This window comes from Vidua chalybeata, chromosome 5, assembly GCF_026979565.1.
Source record: "Vidua chalybeata isolate OUT-0048 chromosome 5, bVidCha1 merged haplotype, whole genome shotgun sequence".
In the NCBI taxonomy this organism is placed as follows: domain Eukaryota; kingdom Metazoa; phylum Chordata; class Aves; order Passeriformes; family Viduidae; genus Vidua; species Vidua chalybeata.
In genome coordinates, this window is record NC_071534.1 from 39,603,001 (window position 1) to 39,619,605 (window position 16,605).

Sequence of the window (16,605 nt, forward strand, 5' to 3'; positions counted from 1 at the left end):
TATATAAACCAAGGTTTGCCTGTTCCAGTTTCTAATAACTTTGATGTCCTTTTGACTGGAAGATCTCAGGTGCTAACTGATATAACATCAGCCAGAGCCTACCATCAGCACAAGACTAAACTGCTTCCAACCTAATGTAACATCCTACACTGAGAAGTGTGCCCAGAGCAGTGCAGTTTATGAAAATAAAGATGAACTCTGTCTTTTCTCAAAAAAACTTCTCAAAATCATGGTAAATTAGAAGTAATTTTTGCAACTTAGATGGAGCTTTTCATGTATAAGGGAAAAAAATTACCATGGAAATCAGCGAGGTGTGAAATTAATGCTACAACAATAATAACTCTTAATATGTTTATTAGAAATGGCACCAAAGAGAGAGCATAGAGAAGACACAGGCAAGTTAATGCTGTACCTACACAGCAAAACTGAAAATAGCATAGTTAACTGATGTCTCTTGAACTTCATTTCACATCTGTAACAGCTGATTCTCCCCCTCACCTAAAAGAAGTTGTTTCAGTGACAAAGCTGTTCGGAATACAGTACTGATTATTCAAAAAGCTACACTGGTGTGGAGCATACAAAATATTCTTGGCAAGGGCATAAGTAGACATTCTTGCAGGACAACAGTCTAAGCTACACACTTAACTAAGCTTCTCACACCTTTTTCTACATAGGTCTAAGGAGTAATGCTTACAAGATGAAGATAAAAAGGCAGAGATGAAATAGGAAAGCAGAGACACAATTTCTGCAGTAAGTCACTGGTGGGAAAAAATTCAGGACTTTCATAAATTCCCCTTGGGGATAACTGAGCACTTTCAAGAAATGGAAGCTACTTTTTATTTCATTCAAAATGCACTTTGTTTTACTACCTTAAACTGAATATCACTGTATTATTCCAGATTTGAAGAGCAGCAGCAGCTAAACACATGTGCTTTTGTCAACCCCTTTATCACTGTCTATAATGGAAGAAGTGTCTCTGGCACTGGCTTCAAAATGAACATCGAAGAGATTGTAGTACAGCTTTCCATGCCCCTTGAATTACTAATAGATTATTGCTAAAGGAATTTGCAAGTATCATCACCATGGGTTACAAGACACCCCAAAATATCTTTAGATGTGAATTTGATGAACCTGATAAGGCTGAACACTTACCTCAAATATAGGTAGCTATGTTTCTTAAAACCAATTTTTTTTCTGTCTTAAGCCATGGATCACTGCAATTTATTAAGTACTAACCCTTCTTATCAAAGGCAAAGACACAAAGAAAAAACAATTACCTGAAAATGTTAAAATTATGCCCTTTCACACATCATGAGGTTCTTTAATACACATGGAAGATACTGAAATTAATATCTTATCAAAGAGAAGAGTATGGCTAGTTTATTCAGCTATAGAAGACAAACGTAGGATGGATACGGAATTTTACAAGCAGCATGAAATCCAGTTTTCTTGCAATAGTTAAGAGTATAATTGTGGTTTGGGGTTTTTTTTATTTGTTTTTGTTCAGAGAAAGGATTATGTTCTCACAAGCCAGGGAGGAGGGGCGTCATTCACAAAAGGGAACAGGTTATCTTCCATGCTGCAGGATGAAATATCACCCTAGATGTGGTACATCAGAGAACCTCTTTATCTCATCTCTAGAGCTATCACGGAACTTCAGCTTGTACTGTTAGCTTAGCTACACTGCAGCCCTGCCTATCTAGTTTTCTTCAGAGCTCCAGTTATCAAAGGTGTGATAGGACAATTGTATCTGTTCCTTCAAAAGCAAACTGAACACACTAGAATTGGTTCTCTCCACTGATTTAATGAAATCACTTGACATGATCAAAATTGTTTCTCAATTGACTATTCTCTCAGTACACTGTTTTCAAAATATTGCATTTGCCCATCCTATAATTAGCTCACCTACTCTTTTCTTTTTAACAAATACAACTACTGTATCCAGTAGGTAATATTTCAAAGGGATGGCACCAGAATTTATTCTGATCCAGAAAAAAAATAAATACAAACTAAATTGTCAAAACACAGGCTGCATCCTGAAGGACTGGACAAAATATTACAGTGATGCTTTAACACACTGCTAACAGACTGCAGGCATTAGATCTCAGGCAAGCTACAGGTTCCACAGTTAAAATGTACACTATCATTCCTGGATATCCTTGTATATGCCGACAGTCCTTTCTGAAAAGGGTTTCTTCTTCAATTGCACATGCTCAGGTATTGTTCTCTGCTATAGAGCACTACCAGATTGAGATCTGGTTAAAAAACTGCAAACTTGAAATTTATTCATGAGATTCAAACCCAAGAATTCATTTTGATTTTCTATATGCTGAATCTGTTCAGGGCATAGCAGTCTTGAAGAGTACCTAGATTTATAAACTTCTACATTCAAACATCAGAACTGGAGTATGAACTTAAATTCCAGTTAATGTATACTTCCAAGAAAGGAAGAAAGTAACACATACGTGTAGAATTTCTAACATCAGGAAAAAAATAGCTGTGCAAAAAGCATGAGACTTATGTAATAGAACTATTTCCAACAGTCGTTTGAACACAAGGAGTGCAAAATAGAAACAGCCTTTGCATGCGAAAACTGCCTTTGCCTGCTGTCGTGAGCCATTGTCATTGCAGCCACCCCATTTCCCCCACCCTTCTGTTAGAGCCAAAGTATGCAATTTCAATTCTTCAAAGATCTTCACTAAACTTCAAACATAACAAGAAAATTAGAAAAATTGCACTTAAAAGGACTGAAACAGAATGGATTTTGATACATCCTATGCAATAGAAAACAAGAGGTCTTAGTACATACTCTAAGCAACATACAGTTAAAAGCCACAGCTGAGAGATCAAGTTATTCTGTCCATATTTGCAATATGCTGAAGTAGGTATCAGATGCTCAAACTGGGATGGTACATAACAGTAGCTACCACAGCAGTCTTTCTAGGAAATTTTGGAGACCACTGTTTTGTTTATAGTCTTGAATGCATATTACAGGTAGCAAAACACCACCTGAGCTATCACACACTGAGGCGTCTCCAGGTGAGGAGAACCCAATCCGATTTCTAACACAGAAGAGAAAGTCATGGAATGACTTATACTGCAATCAAACAGGACAAGAGAAACTGAGAGCAAATGAGCAGCAAATTTAAACTAGAGAATGATGTTTCCCAGCCTGCATTGAACAATACACTATGTAGAAGATTCAGATTTATAATACATATATAGATTGCAGAAGCTGTGTTCAATTTAAGTGTTTGAAATTCCATTGTGGCAGTACTCAGAGATGGAACAGAAACAGCTGTTGCCAAAACCCACCATTTCTGTATTGCAACTAAAGCACTTGCACATCCCTAATATCCTGGAAAGAAAAGGTTCCACAACTCCTGGAATACAGTTCATATACACATCTTACTCATGAAAACTTTGAGAAATTGAGAAATCAAGCAATACAGTTGTTACAGTAGAATGCCACATTACTACTACTGCAAACAGAACCTCAAGCCTGCAGTAGCATTCACATGGTATTTTTAAAAAAAGCAGCCCTCATTTCCAATGAATTACTTAAAATGAGAAGTGTAATGCTAAAATCAGTAATATAAGTTTGAGAAGTATATAATGATATTACTTGCTTTCACACTCGGGCAGAGATAGAAATGACCATTCTTTTTTAATTGCAAACCAGAATTCAAGTCCTATAGTTCCAATTTTTCATTGACCAAAAAAAAGAGCAAACCAAAACCTGAAGCTTAACATGAAGAAAAATAGAAAAAAAAACCAAGAAAGGTCTTTCAAACCAGGAAAATATGACCATTGCAGACATATAACTGCAAACCTACTAGATTCTTGCCACTTGGTTTCATGATAAAGCTGAAAAGTGATAGACCACTGAAAAATCCATGTATGACAAACTGCCTTCTCTATTAAAGCAAATGCTTTACACCACAGAGTCTGAAAAAAAATACAGTGTAGAAAAACATTTATGACAGAGCTAGAACATCTAACACTATTAGATGTTCCAAATGCACATTTTCCTAATTGAGGAGTCTTTTGTCCTAGCAGTTTCCCTTTTAAAGTAATTATCTCTTCCTCCTAACTTTGTCTTTAGGCACCTTAGCGACAACTTAACCGTAGGAAACTTAAGTGTGCAAGATCCAATTTATCTGCTGTCATATACAACCAATTACATTACTAACAGTAACTGTAAGGCATGTCAGAATTTCATCAACTAAAGAGTATTTTCTTTTTAATTCACAAAAAGGAAGAAGTAACTCACTTTGGCTAAATAACCACTGCATTTTTCTGCAGTAGCTATAACAAAAAAGCTCATTTTCCTTGAAAACAAGGCAGACACAATGCACCAAAAGTAAGTTCATAGAACAAGATAATAGAGAAATAGCACTGACAGTTCATATCAATCCTTAAATTCATGAGAGAAAACAAGCCTTTCATGCTTGTTTTCAAGCAACAGAGTACCACTTGTAAGTTAGATGCAGAAATTAAGACAATTATATCGGCAAAATATATCTTCAATACCTTGGCCTTGCCACACTTTCGAAGGTATTACTAAAATTTTGTCACACGCTGCAGAAGGTTGCATCCACTTCCAAACCAAGAACTCGGCACCACCTACTCTTCGTGTCTCTGTACGAACTCTAGATTCATTTGCCGCAAGAAAGTCAACTGCTCTGTTCCAGACTTTATTCATCTTCCTTCTTAAAAATTGAAGCAAGAATTACAAAGTTAGCATTACAACAACCTGCATAGTTGACATCCACCAATGCTTTTCCTCCCACCTGTGCCAACAGGAAACACCAAAATACTACACTGTGCAATCTATTAAGAAATTAAGTTATTTCTATCTGAAATTAAGTTAATTGACCAATTTTTTTTTACTGGTTTTCCCCCCTTTCAGTACTTCTAGTGAGAACGTACCTGTCCTGAGGTGGTATTAGAGAATCACGCACATGTAAAATTGGCATGTAAGACTGCAACTCTTTATTTTCTGAACATGCCTCGCTGTGGCTTCTTAGAACATCTGAGGAAACCATAAAAAGAAACCAAACTGATAACTATGCGGCTCATGTAAACATTAAGAAAAGTATCACTTCTGGCAATTAACACCTACTCTGAACACCCCTCGCAATTTCAATAGTTAGGTTTCTCTGGCATTTTGAAACATTGTTTTCTCTAAACCATTCTTCAGGCAAATTAACCAAACAGTATATCTATGTATCCCAAAAAACGTAAAAGTAAAGGAAGGTAGTTCTTACAGTTACTCTTGATCAGTACTTTTTAAGTGTTAGCAAAGATGGCCATCTTTGAAAATAAAGCGCTTTCCTTCCACCTCAACAAAACTTGATTTGCAGACAAAAAAGGCAGGCACATGATTAAAATAGAACAGTTCTGATTCCTCTGCCCTCTCTGTATTTATCGTGACTACCATAAATGAAAGTAATAGAACAACTTAAGTAAGACTACAAGGCTACAAACAGAACCTACTGCTAACACTGTGGCTTCAAGTAGAAAGAGGCAATTTAGTTACACATACTATTTTGCCAAAATAACTTCTGCTCAAAGTAATTAACTAAAAAGCTGCTTTTTCTATGAAAAATCATTAAGGATGATATTGAGAGCTACCACACTTTTTTGGAGTGGATATTTTAACTGAAGTTAGCTGAAAAAACCATACTTCAGTAAACAAACATTGCATTTATATTTATATTCAATAGTAGGACAAAAAAACTACCAAGTCAATGGCAACATTATAGCCATGTTGATGTAATTCACGAATTACAAGCTTTATGTCAAAAGCTTTGATTATGTTTAAAGGATGGGGTATTAAAAAAAAAAAAAAGAGAGAAACAAAACACATGGATCACAATGGACCAAGAACTCTAAGAGCATGACAACTAGTAAACATGAAGAAACAGAACTAAATTAACAGTTCTTTGAAAGCTTATATGACACTGATACAGATATATCAGACACAACTGAACATGCCATACCTATGATTTTCACCACCATATCATACATCTGCTTTGTTTCTTCTTCCTCTTTTGCCCAACGGTATTTCATGTAGTGTAAGACTCCCCAGACCATTGCTATACCTGCATTAACATGCACAGTACACTTTAAACAGTATTAGAGCATTGGATATTTAACAGTTTACAGGGCATACTTCAGAAGTAGACTGAACTATCTAACAAGCACTGTACATTCCAAAGATAGTGAAATACACTGTACTTGCTGTCTGTATTTTATACTCTTACACAGGAACACAAACTCTTCCACTTGAAAGAGCAGTTACTTCTATTGTTTTAAGAACAGCTCAGTATCCCAGATCATATTTTCTGCAGTTACTTTTTAAACGTCCTGAAACAACAGTGAAATATCCTCAAAATTAAGGCTATCATCTTTTTAATGAACAGTTTGCTTTTTCTGATCAGTTCAACATGAACTTTTGAAAGCCACAAGATACTGCTCTGGCAGGGAAAAAGATTTCCCGAAGAATGAATATGTTCAGCTGACTAGAGAAGCAGATGATAACAACCAGTGTGGAAATACAGTGGTGCAACAGAAATGCAAATCAAACCCCAATTTAATCAAGATACCAAGAGAAACTTTAAGTTTTATGGTTGAATAAAAACTTTCTCTAAACTTGCTTTTCCCCATGCACTTAGATAAATATGAGTTACAACAAAAAAAGATTGATTATTTTATTAACTTACCCCAAAGCAATATTGATAATCTGTGAGTTACATTAACAAACGCACGGCGAAAACGACACCTGAAAGACATCTTTGGACTAGTGGATTCCAGATACTTCACATCTGTCACATTAGTGACATCCATCTCATTAGGGTCATTGCTCAAACACCTATTTAAAAATATACAGTACTTATGAAAAAGGATACATTCTCTTAGAAGAAATTAAATTAAGAAATAAACACCACTTACTTTATGCCAACATCTTCCCCACTATTCAAGATCCATTGTAATGATGTGTTAAGTACACTTTCATATTCTGGATCTAAATTCTGTCAAAATACAATATTAATCAGTAATTTCATAAATAACCAGGGACTTATCATGCCAATAGAACTGAGACACTGCACAGATTAGTAGTCAAAACTGTATTGTTTCATTCCTGATACTTCAGATTCTGAGTATGTGTTCACTGCATAAAGTAAATCTATTTATGCTACAAGCAGTTCTCAAGACTCACCAGTATCCCTCAGACTAAGGACTATTTGAAAAGCCAAGCCATACTCACTGCTTTATTCATGACTCTAACCTAGGCTAAGAAAAAACTATTCAGCCACTAGGCGGCGATCATTGGAAATCTACTCCGAGAGTGAAACTTCAACTAGATCCAATCTCCACTGGAAATGCCTCCTATAAAAGCAGTTCCATGCTCCATATTTTTAAGAAGCTTGAGTAAATATAATTTTAACAGATATTTTGAAAAAAAATCCAGTATTTGTAGAACTGACATCACTACATAGACATTGACTTTTTAAAGAATTATTTGGTATCAATTCTAATAAGATAAGCACTGCTGTCTGAGCTAAGGCTTTCTCCATAGCTCATCCTGCATGTTCTTTTGCAGAAAAAGCGAAAATGGAAGTTACTGTTGTATTTGAAATTATAGTCCCCAAAAGTTTTATTTTCATCTTTCCTCTGAACCTCACATTGGCTTAGAATTCAAGCATAAGTACTTAAGAAAAGACAGTAATGGTTTTATTTTACCTTTGAGATTAAAGTATTGAAAATTTTATCACTGAACATACAAATTCTGCAAAGCAACTGTATGGTTAAATAAGACTTCCAACAAAGTAACAATTTTTCATATTAAACTTGAGCTTCCTAGCAGAGCTAAAACAGTTATGGCAACAGTAAACAGTTATGTCATTCTTTCAGCATAACAGATAGGCAAGACAATCAGCTCTAGGGCATCACCATAATTTTTTCCATAATGCACTGATTTTAACAGATACAGATTATTATTGCCAAACCATAAACCAAGTGTTAGCAGCTTCTTTGGGATGCTCTAAATCATTGCCCCTTTTTGTCTATTACGTACATGTTTGCCATAACATAAAATTTCTACACATTTCTACATTAAATAAATCTGTTTAACTCCTCCCCATCCAATCAAAGAAATCTTACACTCTCTGCCTCTTAAAAGCTTCAAGTAGTTTTCCACTGAAGGGTACACCGACATAGGCTAAAATAAACCCTACAGCTGTCAAGACAAGGCAAGAGTCATCTTTTATTTGGGGAGTGAGGCAGGGCAATAACAGAGAGTGGGTTTTCATAATACTGCACAGTGATCAAATTAACAAAAAGGCCTTTTTTTGACCATTTCTCTTTAAAGCATTAATGAATAACCTCTCCAAACAGCTGCTGCCTATCAGGCTGCTTGCCCAGATCTACCCATCAACCTTTCTCCATGAAGAATGGAAAACAGTATCCTTTTCTTCTAAGTCTCAAAAACCAATACAGTGATTTCTGGAGAAGCTTCTAGATATTTGAGTATTATACATTTAGTATTTTCATGTTGGTCAACTATTTCCATCAATCCAAATAATCTCCTGGTGTTTTACTGAAAAGAGAAAAAAGCCCTGCATGTCACTGAAGCACTACTAGCTACACCTTCATTGCAATTAAGTCAGTTTTTACCCTCCCTCTCCCCAAATGCCCATTACATTCCCAAATAAAAATCATACGTAGCATGTGCTAAAGTCATCAGTTCTGATATTTTCCAAATAATATTCAATACTAAGTCAAATTTTAGTCAATACACTAGATATGAAAACAGGTCTTACAAATTGTAACTTATACAAATCTTCTATACAATGAAAAATAACTAATTTGCTTACTTTTAAATATGCAGCTGCCTCCTGGACGGAAAGGTTTCTTTGAATAGAGCTGCCACATTCATGTTCCCCTGGTAAAAGGAAAGCTTTTATTTTGATCTATTTATTACGGCATTATATAAAATAAAATCACCTAAACACCAGCTTATGGTTAACAAAATTTACACAAGCAGCCATAGCAGTACAGTAGTTCTCATAGGTTCCACTAAAAATACAGAAAAAATCTCTGCACAAATTTCCCCTTCAAAAGAAGCTAAAAAACCCCGATGATTTTCAGAACTAATAATATGTACAAATCACAGCAATGTGATCTCATGTATTGCTCAGAAAGTGTATTTTGGTATTTACACCAAAAGCAGAATAGGTAGCATGAAGAACTATCAGAATGCTATTACCATAAAAGTTACTGTACCCTGACTCAGCTTCCAGATATTTTCCTTTAACTCTGAAACCTGTATTATCTTTTATAGAGCCCAAATTCCATTTGAAATATATCCATAGTATTTCAGGCACTAAGAAGTTACTGCATTTTAGATTGGCCTGTTCTGGTAACTTATTGCTTTCCTGAACATGCACAAAATCCCACTATAGCTTGAAATGGGCGCTTTTAACATCTTCTATTGGTTTTGGAATGTGTGCAGAAGTAGCAAGGAAATAAGGTATTTATATGCATAGTCAGTCCTCAGAGCAATGTGCCATCATCCCCCTGGTTTTCTCTGCTAAACTAAAGGTACATGGTTCATGTAACGAAAAAATAAGTAGCGGAGGTAGAGACAGTCATATCAACACAAAGCTATACAGAAAAGTAAAAGATCTAACACCAGTTTTCCATCTATCACTAGGCCATCATTTCTGAAGAACTGTCAGCAATGGCAAGTCACTTTTTTCCCTGATATTTCTTTTAAAAAAACCCTAAATCTTGGCATCTGCAACTATGCTTTTACTGTGCCAAAATAATAAAATAGGAAACAACAAACCCAGTCTTTCACTGGCTCAGCATTATGGCTGCCTTACCTTCTTCGATCTATGCCAAGTTGTACTATTCCCAAAGCTATAGCAAGGCTAAGAAAATTTAAGATACTTGTGCTTCTGTAAAATGTAAACCTTCACTTATATTGGAATATACTTTTAAAAAAGCAGTTTCAAGTATTAGCTCCTTACACAAACAGGAATATTCAAGGCAATGTGAGCAAAATTAGGAAACACTAGCAAGTTATGGAGAAGCATATTCATGCCTCATTCATTTGGAGTTCCAAAGAAATACACATTTCTATGAAGCCAAAGCCCTTCTCAGACTGCTGAAGTTTTGTTCAGTACACTTCAACAGATTTTAGAGAATTTGGCCTTGCAAGCACATTAGCCTAACTGGGATGCTCTTAGTGTTGGGATATAGAGAAATAGGAACAGTGTATGTTAAGAGTGCTTATATGCTAACTGGCCTAGAAGTGCTGCTGGAACTAAGCCTGTGTGCATGCATGTATTTTCAATCGAGTGCTGAGCAGAAAACTTTACAAGTTGTTTCACTTGAAAATTAGCATGCAACATCTAAGGCTTTCAAAGTGCCCAAGTCTGTCAGGATCTGTGATATTTAAATGCCCCCAAGATTGTAGAAAGTCTGTGTCTTTCAGCCCCGCTGCCAAAGAAGGAGTCGTAATTCATCTGTGCTGGTTTTCAAGGTTGTTTATTTCTTCTTATCTAAAATATTTTCTCTCTGACCTGCAGCAGGTCTGTCTCGCAGGACAGCATGCAGGGATCTGCCCCTCAGTGGGATGTTACAAACATATACTAGAAACTACGTGTGCTATATTTACAACAACGTGCCAATATCATGTTGAATAGTGTGTCCCCAGCCTAAACCAATAGAAAAATGCCAACACCACAGTGAAACATGGAAGGCATGAAGAAGAAGAAAAAGGACAAGGCACGCCCAATTTTCCTCCATCTTGCCCACTTTGAACCCCTTATCTAGAATCCTAAAATTCTACTTTTGCACCCATGCCACACTAATTACCACTTACATCAAACACTCAGAGCTTGTAATTCATCCTGTAAGATTGAAAACTCTTCTCCATGGATAGAGATCTGAGAGAGTGTCTCTCAGGGCTCTGTACAGGGGGGTTCCTGACCCCCTGCCAGAGTCCCAGACCTTCCAGGGCAGCCAGAGAGGGATGCCCTGGATTCCCACACAAGTCTACTGAAACAGCAAAACTAGACAGATCACTGCTGAAAATGGACACCATTTTCATAAAAACCCACTCTAATTTTAGAACTCAGCACCTGAATTGGAGCTATGGGCTTTTCTTGTATGTAATTTAGGCAGACTTTGGTTTTGTACAGCCTAAACTGTACAGCCTGTAAATTTACATGTGTAATCATCAGTGATTTCATGCTTCAAGATTAGCAGACTTGGAATAACTATACATCATACTCATACAGTCTCTGGTGTAAACATATTATTTTAAATCTAGAACTGATAGAATAAATACAAGAAAACCAAAACATACCTCTGTAAAAGCCCTATGTACAATTTAGATCTGATATTAAGTTGTATGATATGAGCAAGTCTGACAGGTATACCTACATTTAAGCCTACTCTCTTGTTTGTTAAGACCTGAAGTCTTTCTGGGATCTTTTTAATACAGAGAAAGCATGCCAGTCATACTTTGAACCAAACAGCTTGTGAGAGAAGAGGGATGAGACCCTTCTGCTAAGAAGCTTTTCTTTGGTTGGTTTTTTTAATTATCTAGATAAGCAGAAAAGCTCTGTTATGAAATAAATGGGAGAGAATAAAAAGGGTGAGGTTAATACACAGACAAGAAAGCAAACCAAACACAAAAGCAGGAGACAGATTGTGAAAAATATGAATTCTTATAAAGAAGTTTCAGGGTTCATATTGGATTTTCCACCTTTTGAGAACACAGCATTGCCTTTTACAACAGGACAGAAGCTCCCTTAGGTAGGGGACTAGTGAATTACTTTAGAAGTTTTAAATGCTAACCTTATATGCCTTCTTCCAAGAATTATGTTTATGCAGCACCCAGCCAGCACACTGACTTAACAGCTTCTGGTCTCATCTTCAGAAATCAGCAGACAGTTTCCTCTCAGTCCTGGTGCTGAAATTTTTTTCAAACTGTATTCCCTCTGAACAAGTTTAACAGTTAACAAAACCTTTGCTGCCTGAGCTCTGACAATGTCTAAGGCCCATCAGTTCAAATTTCCCTCAAGCAATACTGGGACAGGGGGGAGAGGAATAAAAATCACTTTCATCTTGTCTCCTACTCTCAAAAAAAGTAAGCTAATCAGAGTTATGGAATTTCAGTCTTGTACAAAAAGCTATTGGAGACACTGTTTCTTGTTCCAACACATCTTTTGCCGAGATCCATTTAACAGCTTTCTTCTGAGAAACTCATGAATTTGAAAGCTTGCAGAAAGTTAGGCATTTCACAAGCCAGACAACCTTCTGTTTTACTGCAACAGCAGGATATTCCTATATGCCATTTCAGTCACTGTGTTAGCTAATAGTTCTGCAAATGAAGGCTTACTTTGAATAACTTTGGTGCAATCATTAACCACTTGGCCTGGAAACCCACTTTCCATAGTCTGAGCCAAAAATGTTTCCCACTGTTCCATTTGAGGCCCTATATTCAAGAATAAAACTGAAGCACAGGCAAAAAAACTTTACACAAGTCTGCTGCAAGATACATCTGAGCTCTTTGTAAAAACTGTCCCTCTGTTATAATGTCTGCTGTGAGCTTACTTTAGAAAGCATGAATCTTGGACCTTAAACTTTCCTTGGGTACTGATCACCAATTTCAAGAGCAATCAAATAACCTTTGCTTTTGAAAGGAGGCAAAAAGTAGCACATCCCAGCAAGGACCACAAAACTACACTTTAGCTTATGTTAGTGTATTTGGGCAAGCCACTTAAGTTGAATTCTTCTAGAAATACTACCAAAAAGCAACTAAAGTTTCAATTCTAAAGAGTTATTTATTATGTCTCAACTGCTTCTAATACAGAAACCAAGTCAGATCTTTTCCATGCAGGCTAGAATATTTAAAACTGGCTTTCATTTAGGCATTTAACTTATGAGCTGCAACATATACAGGCAATAGAAATATTCACAAATTTGAAGCACTTGCTTTACACTGTAAATAATTTTCTCACTTGGTAGCAAAATACAGTGGAAATCAAATATTTCAAGGAAGACATGGATTTAGCACAGATCTCTAGTTTATAGCCTGATGTGATATGGCCACCAATACAAACTGCAAGCAGTATACAAGACATTTGTTCAGTAGGTCTCATGTTTTCAGGTTACTTGCAGCAGAACACTAAGGTGGGGAGCTCAGGAAAAGCAGAAGCAGACCAAGAGCAAGTAAGAATGCCCAATCTCCTAAATGCAAATTCAACAGCTCAATAACACTGCAGAACACCAGAACTTGCTAAACAGATGTTTAATTACTGGTTGGAAACAGCACAGTATCAATTACCTGAAAACTAAAGATTAAGGAGAATGACAGAACAGAGAGCCTGTAACAGCCACCAGATACAGTAGCTGACACTTGAAATTAGTAATTAAGTAACATTAGGTGTTTTGCCAGGATTTTCTTCCAGCCATGGATTTATCAGGAATGAAATTGTTACATATGAAAGCCTAATTCACCCCTGCATCTTCAAGGACCTGTGAAACAAAGGAAACTGTCTAAATCAAATAGACTGTCTCACTGAAGAATTCCAGGCAAAAGAAATGGTTACCTAAAAAATCCCTTAACTACAAGAAAGGGTCATACTCATGGGTAGCTGGTTGCTTCTTGAATATAGTGGTTAGATTTGTTTTGCAAGTCTGACCAAACATGGATGTGATCTATTGAAGTCTCCAAGAAAGACCAAGATATCCAGTAATTAACATGTGCTGAAGTTTCTCTAATTTTAAAAAAGCAGATATTCTAGTTTAGCAAAAAGTTTTGGGTACTGAAATATATACTGTTTATAAAAAGTTGCTGTTTTGAAGAATGGCTAAACCATTCAAGACAAGAACACAGGAACATAAACTCCAACTCAAGGGAGAAGCACTATCTGCTCATCTAGCTCTGAGTTTCCTGTAAGGCAAAAAATTACTCACTGTAGGTTTGGCAGCCAAGTAATTCTGAGAACAGTGATGCATTAAAGGCAACCTATTTCTATATTGGATAATGAAATAATTTGACAACATATTGGAGCACCACAGTCCAGAATAGGTATCTACAATTGGAACATGGTATATTAACTCAAAATTAACAATCTTTACTCTGACATTTTCTTCCTTAAAAAAACTTCATGTTCTATCTTCTAAAATAAAAGCCGCATCACTTGCTCTCCATTTGAAGTTGACAAGGTAAGAAACTAGATCAGTAAAAATAATAAGTCTGTTTTTTAAACAGAGCTAGAAACCAAATTTTGAGGGGACCATCTTTATGGTAGTAAAGATGTTGAATAAAGCTTAACAGAACAGACTACTTCAAGTTTCCAGCCTGCCTTTTTAATATTGATAGTTATAACATGAACAAATGATTCATAGCCAAGTATGAAATGAGAGAAACTTTTCCAAGTATGTGACAGAGAGACCTGAAAAGCACCACTTGGAGTAAATCTATATTCCTTAACTTCTCCTTTGAAGCAGTGCACTGTGCGCAAGATCAACACTCTTAAGTCCTGCATCTCCCTTGCAGCTTTCTCTGTTTTATGCCTTTTAAACTGCTTCCAGATATTGTGCCAGGTCTATGGCAATATCATATTCAAAAATGGATGGCAGACATCTTCCTCTTGTATCTTAAGAAACTTGGCATTGAGGAGAAATTCTGTCTAAGATGGATTAGGTTCTTCTTCAGACAACGTATGAAAGCTACTCAACTGAGCAACCAGGTAATCTCACATTACAGCTCCAGTCTGGAGTACCACCTAACCAAAAAGGATAGTTACATTTTTCGAAAGGAAGCATTTGAAGATCCTTCTGGCCAGAAATAGACTAATAGAGAATAATGCATCTTTGAGACCTGGTGAAGCAAGCAGCTGTCTTGGAGCACACAAATTCTTCCTCATAAGGCAGACAGGTAAAGATTTGTATACGTCTACATGCATTGAAGTAAGCCCCAGTTAATAAAGAAAACTCCCTTTCTTTCATGGATGTAGAAATTACGTGCCAAACCTTTTTATTCATGTAAGTACATTGCTTACTGTATGGCCCCTAGAGGGCCAGATGACACACAGAACAAATAGCAAGCTGTTACACTCTTCAAAAGAGAGGGAAGCAGCATGACAGTGATCTAAGCAAGGAAAAGCAACAAGCACCTTGAATGCTCAGCTATAGTATGGTCTTTGTCAGAAGACAAAGATAGAGACAAAGCTCCATCCTCTTGACAAATCCTCTTGTCAAGAGGATGGAGCTGGGCTCTTCTTGGTGGTACCCAGCAACAGGACAAAAGGCAACAGGCAGAGACTGACATACAGGAAGTTCCACCTGAACATAAGGAAGAATTCTTTACTGTGTGGGTGACTGAGCACTGGAACAGATTGTCCAGAAAGCATGTGGAATCTCCCTTGCTGGAGATGTTCAAGAACCATTTGGATGCAATCCTATGCCATGTTCTCTGGGATGATTTGCTGGAGCAAGGAGGCTGGCCCAGATGATCCACTGTGATTCCTTCCAACTTGACCCATTCTGGGATTCTCTGATGTAAACAAACCAAAACGTGTGGGGTTTGTCCAAACACCTATTTTATTCACAGCAGACGCTGCAAATGGTGTGGAAACAATGTTTCTGCAAGAAGATAGATTACTGTTGCAATTTAAAAGGTATTACAGAACTGCTCAATTTTCTCACTCATTTCCTATACAGCCTTGGCATATTACATTGTCAGCTTCATATCTGACACAGAGTTGTTTCCACATTTTTTCATGTTTGCAAAATGTCTGTACCACCTGATAATAATGGAAAAGCCTACTTGGTGAAACTTGCTGATGCCAAACGAATAGTTGGCACAAAGACCTGTAAGACCGCCTGAACACATTATGGGTTAAATACTCAAGGATGATAAAAACAACTTAATAGTCTTGACACAGACTCAGCTGTAACTCTCATTCACCAGATGCCAAAGTTACAATCACAGCCTTAACTTCACCATTTCCTATGCATGCATTTTAAAGCTGTGTTCCTTACAACTCTAGATAAAACCACCCGATTTTTTCACTTTGAATATTCAATAATACTATCCCTCAACACCAAATCTGACACATTACTATATGCAGCACTTTTCATTACTACATAACTCATATGGTTAAGTTGGACATTTTGTCTAACAAGGCAATCTTGTTCAACCACTACTGCTCACTTTATTAGTAACCATTTTATCACTGTTGCAAAATACTTTGTTTTCACCACAGTGAATTAACAACCTTTAAGAAACCTACACAGTTTTCTTCACATATAGTGAATTTAATTTAAGCCTTTTAACAAAATGAGATTACTAAAGTATTAAGGCATTGGGTCAAAAACCACACAGGATCACAATATTCAAGACCCTATCTGATTAGCAAAAGATTGCAACAAAAGGTGTGACACTGGTGGAAAAAGACAGTGTCAGTGAACTAGAAACAGGATTTCAAGTTTCCCAAAATGGAACTCTAAATGGCTATCAGGGACCCAGTTATTGCAAATCACTATCTGAGCACGGACTTTTTGTAGCTGTTG

General features: G+C 36.6%; 1 protein-coding gene across 2 annotated transcripts in view; it reads right to left on the reverse strand.

The window, feature by feature from the left end:
* Positions 1 to 16,605, reverse strand: part of LEMD3 (LEM domain containing 3) — a 40,670-nt gene that overhangs the window by 7,433 nt on the left and 16,632 nt on the right. For both annotated transcript variants that reach the window (XR_008430963.1, XM_053943001.1), the window contains exons 4-9: positions 8,883 to 8,950; positions 6,958 to 7,037; positions 6,729 to 6,877; positions 6,006 to 6,107; positions 4,933 to 5,035; positions 4,534 to 4,712 (exon numbers count right to left, since the gene is read on the reverse strand). Coding sequence is in view for 1 of the 2 variants with exons in the window: in XM_053943001.1 (XP_053798976.1) it covers positions 4,534 to 4,712; positions 4,933 to 5,035; positions 6,006 to 6,107; positions 6,729 to 6,877; positions 6,958 to 7,037; positions 8,883 to 8,950 (681 nt within the window). In the remaining variant the exon portion in view is untranslated. The remainder of the gene's footprint in view (positions 1 to 4,533; positions 4,713 to 4,932; positions 5,036 to 6,005; positions 6,108 to 6,728; positions 6,878 to 6,957; positions 7,038 to 8,882; positions 8,951 to 16,605) is intronic.